Source organism: Amblyomma mixtum, chromosome 3, assembly GCF_055824585.1.
Source record: "Amblyomma mixtum isolate Tamu chromosome 3, ASM5582458v1, whole genome shotgun sequence".
Lineage (NCBI taxonomy): Eukaryota > Metazoa > Arthropoda > Arachnida > Ixodida > Ixodidae > Amblyomma > Amblyomma mixtum.
The window spans coordinates 54,340,859-54,354,333 of record NC_143014.1 but is presented as its reverse complement, the minus strand read 5'-3'; the positions used below and the strand labels follow the sequence as shown (position 1 = coordinate 54,354,333).

The 13,475-nt window shown below is 41.7% G+C and overlaps 1 protein-coding gene across 1 annotated transcript in view; it reads right to left on the bottom strand.

Annotated features, from left to right (window-relative positions):
- LOC149350228 (leukocyte surface antigen CD53-like) overlaps positions 1–11,224 on the bottom strand; it is a 28,563-nt gene extending 17,339 nt beyond the window's left edge. The window contains exons 1-3 of the mRNA XM_089579211.1: positions 11,047–11,224; positions 3,649–3,837; positions 704–778 (exon numbers count right to left, since the gene is read on the bottom strand). Coding sequence (XP_089435337.1) covers positions 704–778; positions 3,649–3,837; positions 11,047–11,112 — 330 coding nt within the window. The 5' untranslated portion in view covers positions 11,113–11,224. The remainder of the gene's footprint in view (positions 1–703; positions 779–3,648; positions 3,838–11,046) is intronic.
- Positions 11,225–13,475: the final 2,251 nt, after the last annotated feature.

The following is a 13,475-nucleotide window of genomic DNA, read 5'->3' as shown; positions in this document are numbered from 1 at the left end:
TGAAAGTCTAATACTCAGAGGTATTATGTTTTGGAGTCACCTGTGAAGTGTAAAGGAATGAAGTCCCACCTGGACATCCAACCAATCACCAAAGCAACGCCCAATTACGCTTGACACACTGTATCCACTACCAAAAAACGCCACTAAATTTTGACACCATCAGTCCATAACAAGCACTTCGGAGCAGACGACAGTATAAAATGATACTATTTCAACAATCTCACTAGGTGTTGGAAATCATGTCCCGCACTATGCAAAAAAAAAAAAAACTATGCTCCATCTAAGCAGCAGGGCCCTTTCAAGAAGGTATCCACAGACTGATGTCAGCTGTAGTCATTCATCATTCAAAAACCTTCAAACCAAATGAAATTAAATCAACTGCTCTATCAGGCTAGATGGCACATACCATGTAAAAAAAACACAAAGCATTACTACATGAGGTATTAACTGCTAAATATTCTTACTACAATAGGCTGCTCCATGCAAGAGCTTCTTGCCCCATAATATCACATCTTCAAACAGGCATTATGCTGTTTGGCGACTATGCTTCAGAGACTGGACAAAAAATTTTAAATGATTATAATGTCAATGATCTAGCAGACCTCTGCTTAAAGACAAAGGCTTACGATAGGAAAACTGCAATGCACAAACACAGCGGAATAAAGCAAAACCAAAGATTGCATACTTCATTCTTAATTCTTACCTTGCCCTTGTATACAAAGCCCAGAGCACCAGCTGCAATTTCAGCCACCAGGATCAGGAACAAGAATACTGAAAACTGAAGAAAGAATAAACCATCAAGCAGGGAAAACAAGTAGGGCCCTCCTGTGACAACAGGTGCCTTCCAAGAGGATGCTACTTTTAGATGAACAAAGGTACAATACCCCTAGCGGTATTTCTCAGAAATATCTATGGGGAAGAAAGTGCCTCAGCATGGACATGTTTCAAAAAGAAAAAACACAGCAAGGTTCAATATCCCTGGTAAAAAACAAATTAAAATTTCTGAACTCATACTTATTCTGCTTCACCCAAGGGATGTAGTAAAGCTAGTGAGGTGATGTGCTTTAAGCACTGAATTCACCTGTTTCCCTAGCATGCTGCCAACAAGTGTAACTTTCTAATCAAAGGAGTCTTGTGAAATCAAAATGCAACCACCAGAAAATACATTACCACACCCAGAAGCAACTGAAAATGTGCCTACTTGCAGCTCTGTCGCCACCCAGCTTTGGCTTCACACTCAAAGCTACTGATTACCAATTTCAACAAGGCGCCAACTATAAGTTATGAAGCTCCTTTAGTTAGCCAGCTTACTAATGAACACAATTTCCCCGTTTTTTTTTTTTTTTTTTTGATACCACAGCCCTCAAAGAAACATTTGTACCACAAGAAGCTTTCTTTAATACACTGCCTAAATGTCTGCTCAAATATTTGGTTATTCACAGACAAACAGAGAGACTGTTACACAAAGGAAATAGGGCCACGTGCCTACATGTAAAAGAGATAATCATGGAGAAACGTGAAAAACTTCATGAAGCTTAAGCCTCACTCGAATCATCACTTTCTGATCATTTTGAACTCTAGAACCCAAATGTCCACGCCAGCATGTCAAGCGTGGAGTGTGCATATGTGGGTGCTATAAGTCATACGACTCAAGAACAAAGCAGCGCCAGCCGCTCATAGAAGGTCCTCCAGCCAATGGCTAGACCGAATGTCACAACACTGCTGCTGATTGAATTGAACCATGGATAAAATTGAACCATGGATAGAATTGAATCATGGATCGAATTGAACCATGGATCGAATTGAACCATAGCCACGCTATCAGGTGCAAGGGGATTAAGAATGATATCCCGAGAATCTGCCGATACCGTTGTCTGGAGGGCCTCCTTTGAGAAGAATTTCCACTTCACTCTGGAGTTGTACCCGACTGTAGGGTGCCACACGTTAAAGGGACACTGAGGACAACTCCTATCGAATTTTTGTTTCATAAAATTCGACTGTTCAGCTCTTTGTAGTCCTACTGCATTCGACCAGCAGCAAGAGAAGTTTATAGCTGAGAATACTTGGACGAGGAAGACAAAGACCAGACATCTCTGGTTTTCTGAAACGCTGAATGCCGCCGTTTTATGTTTTTTCCCCTCTCTGTGCTCAAAATAACTAGTGCGAATTTCTGCGTTTAGTTATACATTTTGCTGACCACTGTGTGATGTTACCAGTGTGGGGGCCTGTGGCCTTGTCAGGCTGCCATTGTGAGAACTTTTTCCGCAGGCCTCCAGCATCATGTATGCATGATGTGAATAAAGTATGCATGATATGAATTATTATTATTATTATAGCACAGCTGCCATGCATCATCCTCATCATCTTCTCTCTTTATGCTGTTATGCAAGTAATGTCAAACAAACTAGCCCAACAGCATGTAGTGCTGAGAAAATTAGAGTTAAATGGTGAACATCTTTCCCCACCACTTGATTCAAACTCATGACACTGACAACGTCAAATGCATTCAGGTGTCCATGATCACCGACTGCAAGTAGATGGCGGCGTGGTTTAGCCTCAGATTTGCCAACAAAAGACCACTTAACATCACTGCAGTTTGCCTATGAAAAGGCATGCGGCAAGGACATCTGTACTTCACTTCTTGACCTTTACTAGATTACGCTGAATTTATAGTGAAACTAGCCTTTCCGCCCTCCATCTTCATTTGCGAACAGTGCACCAATAAGTCCACTTCAGCACTCTTCAGATGCAAACCTCACCTTTCACAATGCTGATTTTAGCAACAATGCAATGCAACTCTCTGCTGCTGATGTTGACGTAGACAGCATGTTTATCAGCAGAAGAGTTCTTAGTGCACAAAGACAATGCCAGCCAGGCTTTACAGTGCAGATCAGTACACAAGACTGCTTATTCAGTGCAGCCTTCTAAGCACTACTAGAGACCACTATTACGAGTATTTTCAGGGAAGGAAGAAGCCCTTAATGACACTCCAATCGGGTTGAATTTGCTGCAAATTTTGACTGCACTCCTTTGTTTAAATGCTGGATAATTCAAGCCAATTAAGCACGCAGCAACTAGGCCAAATCAATTAAGTCAACTGTAGTCAAAACTCAACATGAGCAAAAACTATTTTTCCGATAATGATGTGAGCATTTTTCTTACAAAGGCATCACTAAATGCTACAGTGAACTTAGCTTAATTAGTTGGTAAAGCCATTTCGCACTTGAGTCTGCCCATAAATGCACTATGTTCAAAACAAGAAACACAGCATTGCACACATTTAACGACAAAAGGCCAAAAAGCGCGACGCTGGACACAAGTTTCGCCATTCAATGTATATCTACCACAATGAAAGAAGCACAATTTCTGTTAGCACAGCAAGTTTAACAAGCAAACAAGCAAAACTAGAATTCCGATATGATAATTTCAACTATGGCTCTTACAAACAATAAAATGTCAAAAGTTAGCACCAAGTGAATGTACCTTCCGAGTATACTTATGTGCTCTGAAAGCCTAAACTGCGTACATCATCAGCTTTTACACTGCAATCTCGAATATGTTATGTAGTGAATGCTCTTCCACTACATGAACCTAAGGGAGCCCAGTAAAAAAGAAATACGGCAGTGACTGTGGGAAGCACGTACATACCAGCATGAGCATGCAGTAGCTCTCCTGCATGGCACCACAGCATCCCAGGAATGCAACGAGGAACACTATGGAGCCGACCACAATGAGGATGACAGGTGCAGAGACATAGTCATCACCAATGACTGGCCCTGTCTTCTTGAAAAGGTGCAAGCTGTAGCCGCCACAGACTATGATTACAATGCCAGAAATCTGTAGAAGAAAAAAATACAATCAACCAACTTCACTCAGACGAAAGTTATCTGCAATTTAAATAGTGGTAAAAAAGACATTTAGAATTGGTCAGCCGAACCTACACTGATATAATGATGTAAAGAGGTAGGTCATTTTACTAAAATTCACTGCCTAAGGTCATGAGCATTCTGAGCATACACTTCTATAAATATGTTGGTATATTGCACATTGTAAGCACATGACACATGAAGCGTTATGCTGATACCAGAACACTAACATCTGTTTAATACAGACTACTGTCATGCAACAAATGCACATTAATTACAAATAATATGCTACAGAACTAGCCTCCCATATTCCATGTCACATTCTATCTCGGAATACTACAAAGCACCCAATACATGCCAGTTACACTGTAAGCTAAAATAAGCTGCTTATAAAGCATCTCCCAAATTTAAAACATCTGTTAATGCTAATTTATGACCTGCACAGGCCCGTGACACAGTGCATCATATGAAGTATCTGTGCATGAAGCGTCCAAGAAAGAGTGAGCACAGAGCCCCAGTGCACAGAAGCAGCACATGTAATGCAGCAGATTCATCCCCTCAGCACGAGTGGCAATGTAAGCACCATTGCACTAAAAGTTATGGTGTGCCATAAATTTTCAAAATTCAAGGTGCATAGAAAGAAAATGGTGTCCTATAATTGCACCTCTTTGTTCAGACCACCATTACATCTGGCCGTGCCACCACACTAGGTCATACAGGACATGCAGCGACTCCGCAGGTGGCCAGGTCTTTCACACAAGATGTGCCTGTAGTAGCCAAATTTTAATCTTTATTGCGATAGCTATACCAGGGAGGTTTTCAAAACTTCCCAGCACTGGCGTCACAACCAAAAACTGTTTCATCAACCACAAAACCACAGTAACTGAAATGGGACCCCTCTTTCCTAGTGGTAATGGTTTAATACCTGCATCACACGGACACAACAAATAAAACCAGTAAAAAAGTTCCACTTCATTATCTTACAGATTTATCTTACAGAAAATGCTGCTGATTTCGCTTTGCAAGCCAAGAAGTAGCCATAAACCCACATGCTAGCACACAAGCAAAACAGTGTTAGTCATAAGTGGCAGTACAAAGGGCACCATCTGCAACGATTTCTTTATGGTGGTCCCGAAGGGACTCAGGCTATGAGGGATGCTGTCTAACATGCACTCACCAGCTGCAATGAAGATGTTGTGGAGATGTCTCAGCCGAGTTATGAATAAATCATTCATTACTTAAATGGAGGTTCTAAGTTACATGCTGCTGTACAGAAGGAATAGGGATATGCACATGCATTTCGTGAGCAAATGGGTTGTGGCAAACTCCTACTGTTAGGGAAATGGCACTAAGTTCATCCATGTGGCACTGCACAAATGGTATAGGTATATAAGTAATTGCAAAGCTAACAGCTTTTCCTGCCCATTTTCCTACAACTGAAGACACACTGCAGTTATCTGCATGCAGCATATTCCAAGCTCCATTTTTCTGTCCTTGCTTTAAAAGAGCACCACTGTGAAACTAAAGACTCAGTAAAACACTTTTTTGGGCAAGTTAGTAACATTCTTGATTCATACCGGCAGCGAAGAAGCACTAACACAAAGAAAAGGAACACGCAAAAACATGAACGAACGCTGCACTCACAACTGGGAAAGATTTCAAGCATAAAAAAAAGCCCACGCATCTGTAGCTCGCAGATGCATGGGCCTTTTTTTATGCTAGAAATCTTTTCTAATAAACCAGTTGTGAGTGCAGCGTTCATCCGTGTTTTTGCATGTCCCTTTTCTTTGTGTTTGCGTTTCTTCGCTGCCGGTATGAATAAAAAATAAAGACTCAGTGGTGAGTATAAGAAAATTCATTTTCACACTAAACATTCCAAGTTTCATAACCACAGCTGCAATTTTTTTTTTCCTTCTCTGTACGTTATTTGGGTAACAATGATTTCAAAGAACCATTCCAACATTCTGCCAGAGGATTTCTGCACATGAAAGGTCACAAGTTTGCCAGGGTCTTAACTTTCCATTCTTTCAGGCTACCACCAATGGCATGACACGCTGCTACTACAGACATATATTCAACATTTTACACATGCATTATGGACTTCCAATTGAATTCTATGATATTCAGCTGAGTCTTTCATTTCCACACTTATGTATACTGCTTCAACAATTGCCTAGATGTGCATGTAGCTCAATGATTCATCATGTCTTCATTCACAACCCACATTTCATGTGGATTCAATTTTTCAGTTGCAGTCTACATGAAACAAGCTTCGGCATCATAGTGGCACATTGACAAAACAAAGGTGAGGCATGAATATGTTATAAAAAAGCGTAAATGCCCTCACTCTTCGCACAGATTTTCGCAAGATAGTTAATCCACGAGGAGGAAGCAAAACCACAGCTAACAATAACAATGAAAAAGAGTGCTGGCTATGCAACCAATAATAACATTTATTCACAACGCCTCAGAATCAACCACGTGTAACAATGTAAAATTACCTGTACATCAAAATTTCAGGCTGAGAGAATTAAAAGCCCTTCTTGTAGACGAGACACAAATGTCATTATATACAACCAGTGGCTAAAAAGTAACAACAGCTGGGTGCTAAGCACCCAGGTTTTAAGCTATACAGAAATTCAGACCAGTCCAAAGCAAACGCATTGCCACCGGCAAACAGCTGACGTAGGCAGGGAAAATTTACTTAAGACAAGCTGGGACGTGCCAAGCAGCAGGGAGCTCGAGAGAGGAGGAAGACAAAACCGCTCACCCCCAGCATGCACAAGGCTTGCAAAGTGCCAGATAATACAGTTCGGCAGCCTGACGCTGCCACTAGAGAGGACTAGCAATAAAAGAGGAAAAGCAAAGCAATGCAGAAGTAGCACCAGTAGTAGTAAAGAGGCTGAATGTTTTTGGTTTTTGTGTGTTAAATCATCTCTTCTGTTAGGGTCAACATGCAATGCCTCATGAGGCACAGTCAAGAGCAATAGTTGAAATAATGAATCAAAGATTCTTGAGGTCTTGAATCTTTGGGTCATTATTCTCAAATTTACAGCTCATCACGGAACATGTAACTGTACAGAGGCAAGAATAGTTAATTTCTCAGTGGGCTTCCTTTTGTTTCCCTCTTCTTTCATTCACATGCATATTACACATAACAGCAAATACGAGTCTATCAGTGCTTGTTCTACAATGTCATTCCTCATCTTGTGCACACCCACCACACCACATCAAATAGCCTGAACTCCCACATTAGAAAAGGAGGGGACATACAAGTCAACACAGAACTTGGTAGCACATATTCTAGTTATTGATACCACTCCATTACAACGGAATTCTTTAGATTCACCAAATCTGTCCAAAAAAAAATTCATCAAAGGCTAACACTATTTAAGCATGAAAGGTTATGCCTGACCTTCTGTAATGAGTCAAATAATGCACAAATAGAAACATCAGACAACTGCCATTGTGGATGTCACACCTGTTTAGCCAGCAAGCATTAATCGATTCTATTTCTAATATTACATTGAAAATAAGTAGTCTGAGTTCGTTAAGCTTTTCTTTAGATCAATCACAGCCATGAAAATAGCTTATATGCAATTCCCATTTCTGCACGTAATGCAATCTATATCATTTAAAATTGATTAGCTGGCATAAGTGTTGAAGGTTTACAAACTTTAATCGTCTAAAGAGCCACAGTACACATATAAAGTGCGAGATATTAGAAACATTTACCACCACAAGCCAGTGTGAATCTGTATTCTTTAAGGCACAATTGAGCACTAGTCCACTCTGCTGACCAGCTGACTGAGACATATAAATACAGGCCACATGGTTTTTGGACACCGAATGCCCTAGCACAAACTGGATAAGTTATTGTGGCCAGTTATATTGCCCAGCCCGCACCACATAAAGCACAACCGGCTTAGCACAAACTACAATGGCATCAAATAAATAGCTTAATTAAACCACGGCTGCAGAGAAAATTTTGGCACTTGGTGTCAAACATGGAGAATGAGGATGGCTGTGCCATTCCCAGTTTTCTCCGCATGCTTGAGAAGGCAAATGCAACTGACATGCAAATGGAAAAAAAGCATGCTGGATGAATGGTCTTAAATTGTTTACTGTGGCGTTTGAAATGACACATGGGCTACAAGGGATGCTGTAGTGGAGGGCTCCAGAAAAATTTAGACCACCTGGGGTTCTTTAACGCACCCAGACTTCCCACAGCACACTGGAGTTTTTGCATTTCACCTCTATCACAATGCAGCCACCACAGCCGGAACTCGATCCCACAACTTTGGGATCAGTAGAGAAACACCAAAACCACTCAGTCACCATGGCAAGGTCACAACTGATGTCTTAACCAGTACTGCATAAACCTATGTTTGGTGCATTTTGCTAGGTAGCTTAGTGTGCATTGAAGTCCAGAACACAAAACTTTGGCACTATCTAGGCTCTTAGCAATCAAGCAAGAAAATAAAACTATGACAATGACTAGCACAGTTAGAAAACTGCTAGTTTTCCCACCAGCAACCTTGTTTCCAGAATGTTACTGCAGCTGCAGTGCATATAACCCACTTTCTGCAAACCAGACGAAACTAATGTGCCTATTTCTTTTCAAGCAGACTGTACCACACCAACTAAAGCGAAGAGGCTGCATCACAATGGCAGCATATAAATGCACTGAGCATTTAAGGCAAGGTGATCTAAAGAAAAGAAGACAAAAACGCTGCTATAAGAAGCTACGTGACTGCATCAATAGAGCTTGCACAAATGAAATCCCCCTATCAGAAATGAAGCAACTGCCACAAGAACCATCTGTCATCCAAAGCAATGACCAGCAAGCTACCTTACACACCTTTCAGCAGTACAGTTGAAGACGAATTCAAGCTTCAAGTACAAGAGAACAACTCAGTAAAGTGCAGAGGGTATCATAATAAGCCTTCATCTAAATATGGATTATTTCACATTGCTTTTTAACTTTGTCAGTTTTTTTTACACTTATTTTACAGATGGGTTTTGGATGGCTGAGGCTTGTGCATCAAGCACAGGTGTATACTATGTTGTCGAGGGCATCATTCGTGAACCCGCTACTGTGGCTCTGGCTACTGATCCCAAGGCCATCGCATACACTCGAAAGGAGATTAGACAGCCACCGTCGTACCTGAGTTGGTAGAGCACCACAAGCAACATGTGGTTGCTTTTTCTTCTACTTTCTAACCCAGTATATTTCGGGTAAAAAATGGTTGCTCTACTAATCTCCCATTGATCAAACTCATAAATTAAATATCGAAACAATCCCCTATGCTTTCCTCAATTTCAGTGACTTTCTTCATATGTATCTCAATAACGAGCAAATGAGCAAAAAATGACATGGATATCAGCGGCCAACAGCTCTGTTCCAAAGAAGTATGTTTTAATATATTCTTCACAAGGATCTAACTTTTGCCAACAGCTAGTATATCCAGCAATTTCTGGAATGTAGGTCCAACATACAGTTGGTACTGTCATAAAATTGGATATTTAAGACCTGGGCAGGGAGGTGGGCCTGTGGTGGAACTGCGAAGGAGACTATGTGAAGTGGATCATGAAAAATCAGTTCACCACCAGCCTATGTGACTACCCCGCCGTAACTGGTCTTCACCCCTTCTTTCAACTTTCTATATCCTACATTCCACTCCCCCTTTCTGAACTTAAGCCTCATGGCAGACAGACTTCTCGAAAAAAAAAAAGACCTGCACTTTTTCGGCTTCAGTTCAAAATCCCCTAAAAGATGCACATGAAAGTTCTTGCAGTAAGACATTGTGTAGCCCGTCATTACCATGACATCATAGAAAAAAATACAAGAGTGGGCTGATATTTACACAATTTCACTGACACTGCATATGCTTGCTGAAATGCAGCCTCGTCTAATTGTGAGAAATAAACGTGCAATGCTGCATGAGCAGGTTTCACTGCACTGCCTCATAAAATGGCTCTGTCCTACTGCTGCTACATGAACCTCTCACATATGGAGCATACCAGTGCATAACAGTTTATCATTGCTGTCTTCAGCACGTTGTTAATGCTAGCTAGGATGACGACGTACTCTACGCTGCTTGCGGCTATATCTCGCAAAAACTATTGCGCAGGCTTCGCTAAACTGCAGAATGGTACGAAACGGCAAAAACTGGGGGCACGAAAAAAGCCTTTAAAAGTATTAAAACGTGCAACCAAAATTGTCGAGGTAAATGATGCACATATATAAATGTGGCTCGAATAACTACTGATCGGAGCTGGCTAAATCCAACGGAAAAACGCGCTTGCATCGGCAGCCGCCGCAATTGTCAGTTATGAATGCATGATACGCCTGTAACTTCTACACTACCCGACACTGCAATAAAAAAAACAAAACAAATGAAACTAAATTGCAAACGCAGCGAAACTACACGCACGACACTGTTCCATGCCTAGTATATCAAGCCAGGTGCTCAGTAAACACTCCGAACTCAGTTTGAAATAACCGCGATAGTTAGAGCTGCGCAGCGTCCCGTGCATGTAGCACACGTCAACCGTGTCATAATACATGAGCTTGAACATATGCGGCGAAAACGTGTGCTCAACATGCGACGTGGGTTAACAAAATATGTCGGAAGAAAAACGCACCAAACTAAATCTCGACCTTTACAGCAACAGGTAACGCCGCGCGATGTATTCAACACTGCTCAAGCAAGTACCAATTTCTCCACCAGTTGTAAAACAAACTCAGATAAGGCGATCTTTCTTCCAAATGGGAAACATTATGTCAAAAGCGTACAAAGACGCATGATGCGACCTGTGTAGTGTTTTCGCTAAGGCACAGCCACATATGCAAAACTGACGTTATTTGGCTAGCGGCCACCAGTTCTGAAGCGCGAAGCTCTGCTTCGAGCCTGACAACGATGGCAGGGACTCCATGGACGGCGCCCATAAGAAGAGACACTCCCCGCAAGCTGGTCTAGAAAAGAGCCGCTCGCTATAAAACACTGACGCGTTGGAAACAACTGACTGAACCGACGCTGTCGCGTGGTTCACAACTGCTGTCAACAACATTTGGCATCGAACACGGTCATATCAACACGTAAGACGTCGTCTGCTACGAACAAAAGCGCATCAAGCCCAATGGGGACGATAATACCAAAGAAAAAGTCGCACTTACCGCAAAAAAGAAGTTAAATATGAATAGCAGATTTTTGATACACGACATCCCACATCCCTGCACCATGTTTGCGTTTTACTGGCGACGAGTACAAACTTCAGTACAGCGAGAAACGCACAACAACGCCACACACAGCCCTCCGATCCACCTCCGGAGCTAAAATGGCAAAACGCGTTTTCTTCCGCCGCGCCTGCTTGCGCCCGCGCCTGCTTGACGCGCGCGTCAGCGAGGGCGCGCTGCCGTCTCTCGTGACGTGACGTTTGGTGTTCGAGACTAAATCGGTCACGTGCCAGCAATGCAATATCTTGATGACTACTACAATATTGAGGCTTAAAGCTGAAGCCTTTATTCCGGTCAATGAATAAGTTCTTGCAAAACATCACAAGGATTATTTTTTTGCGCGCACAGACTGTGCGCACGATGTGGCATGTAGTTCGCCGCGGCTTGCCGTGCGCTGGAATGCGCGCAGCGCGTCGAGTACGCCCCTTTCGGACGCTCAGTCAGTACCGCGCGCTTCGCGTCCTCATTTCGGGTTCATTTTCCAGCGCTGTAGCACACCTACGAAACCAGAGGATAGAATACCGTCTGTTAATTATGACTATTAAATGTTTTCGCATATGTCGCTCGAGAAAGATATACTCCATTTAGACCTTTGCTCTTTTGGATTGCAACAGTTGCTTTTTATAATACGCTTGGCCATCGCACCGTAACCACATGGTTTAGCGTAACTGTGCACCAGTTCATGATCGAACAAGCTTTGTTGTCATATGGTTCATCATATAACCTGTTCCAGGATTTCGTGCCACAAATCTTTACTTAAATTGTTGTATCCCAGGCAGCACCAAATCATTACGTTCAAACGTTAATATATTGTTCTTACTGTCCTTTTCTTTCGTAACGTTTCCGAAACTTACAAATAAACTTTGGAATAACCTTGCCCTAACCTTAGTTAAAGATTGAAACAACAAATGCAAATTTATCTAAAAGGGTAAAGTAACCATGCGAGAGCATAGAGGCTCGCCAATTGTGAAGGCATACAACAATTTGCAAGGGCCAACAACCAGCCCGACACTTCGCGTATACACTCGCATCCAGACGGATACCATGGAGTCAAGCTCATGTAGCCATTATTGAAAACTTTCAGCAATTGCTATATAATCTTGACTGCATGGTATGTTTGCTTTGGTCTGACAAAAAATTCAAAGCTGCATTGGTATCTGGTTGATTTTTTATAATTCATGTGTTGGCGCGCTGTACTTAAACACAAGGGTTTACAACACAGAACTGTAAGACGAGACATGTAACGTGCGCGAACTTTAAACTGTTTATTCGTGCTGCTCCCCTTATATATGCACATACCAAAGAACAAATATACAAAACAAATGAAAAACCCAACAAGACGGGAAGTGCAAGTCATGAAGCCGAAACCCGTGTATAACCTCGTGCTGCTTGTCAACAATTCAATCTCACTCTGCGTCAGCAATAACGATGGATTACTTGCACATTCCGTGACCCCGGCACGTGCCATTGCGTATGCTTCGAATTAAGATTAATATTTCATCCCGGTCTGTGAACCGCCCGATTATAGCGGTTTCCCCGAATATTGGCTTGCATTCTTTGCAATGAGCTGCATGCCCTTCCCATCTTGTTGGGTTTTTCATTCGTTTTGTATATTTGTTCTTTGGTATGTGCATATACCTATAAGGAGAGCGGCACTGCTACTAAACAGTTGAAAGTTCGAGCACGTTATCTGTCTCGTCTTCCTGTTCTTTGTTGTAAGCCTTTGTGTTTAAGTACAGCGCGCCAACACCTTAGAGAATAATTCAATGTTCGCAGTTACTTTTTTCCTTATATATGTTTTTGCAATGTTACAAATGAGCGCTTCGAATAACCTTTTCCTAACTTATTAAACATTTAAACATAAATTCAACATTCTCGAAAATGGTGAAGCAACCCTGCATGGCCATGTAGGCCCGCCACTTGTGACGGTACACAACTTCCCAGGAAGCACAAAACATTATAATAACGTTTTATATTTGTTGCGAATCTTAAAATAGCGTTCAGCGATGTAAAATCGTGTAAAATTAATATATAACGTATTTGTTGTGCTCAGAATGTTTATATAATGTTTTCTATAAAACGAAATGCTAACGTTAGCAATAAAATATTAGTAAAACATTTTGCAACTTGGCATATAATGTATTTTTATGAAGGAAATATTTATGTTATGTCCCATATATGACTTGAAATTACCTTTAGAAATAAGCACGGATGTAACATGCAAATACGTAACGCATGGAGCTTGTTGTACCATCAAGAATTCGTGCTCGCTATTAAAAATTCAGGGGGCACTTTGACTGTCTAAAGTGCGTAGAGGCGAAAGCGTTTTCCGCACCACTTTGACTGCCTCTGAGGCACTGGTGACGTCA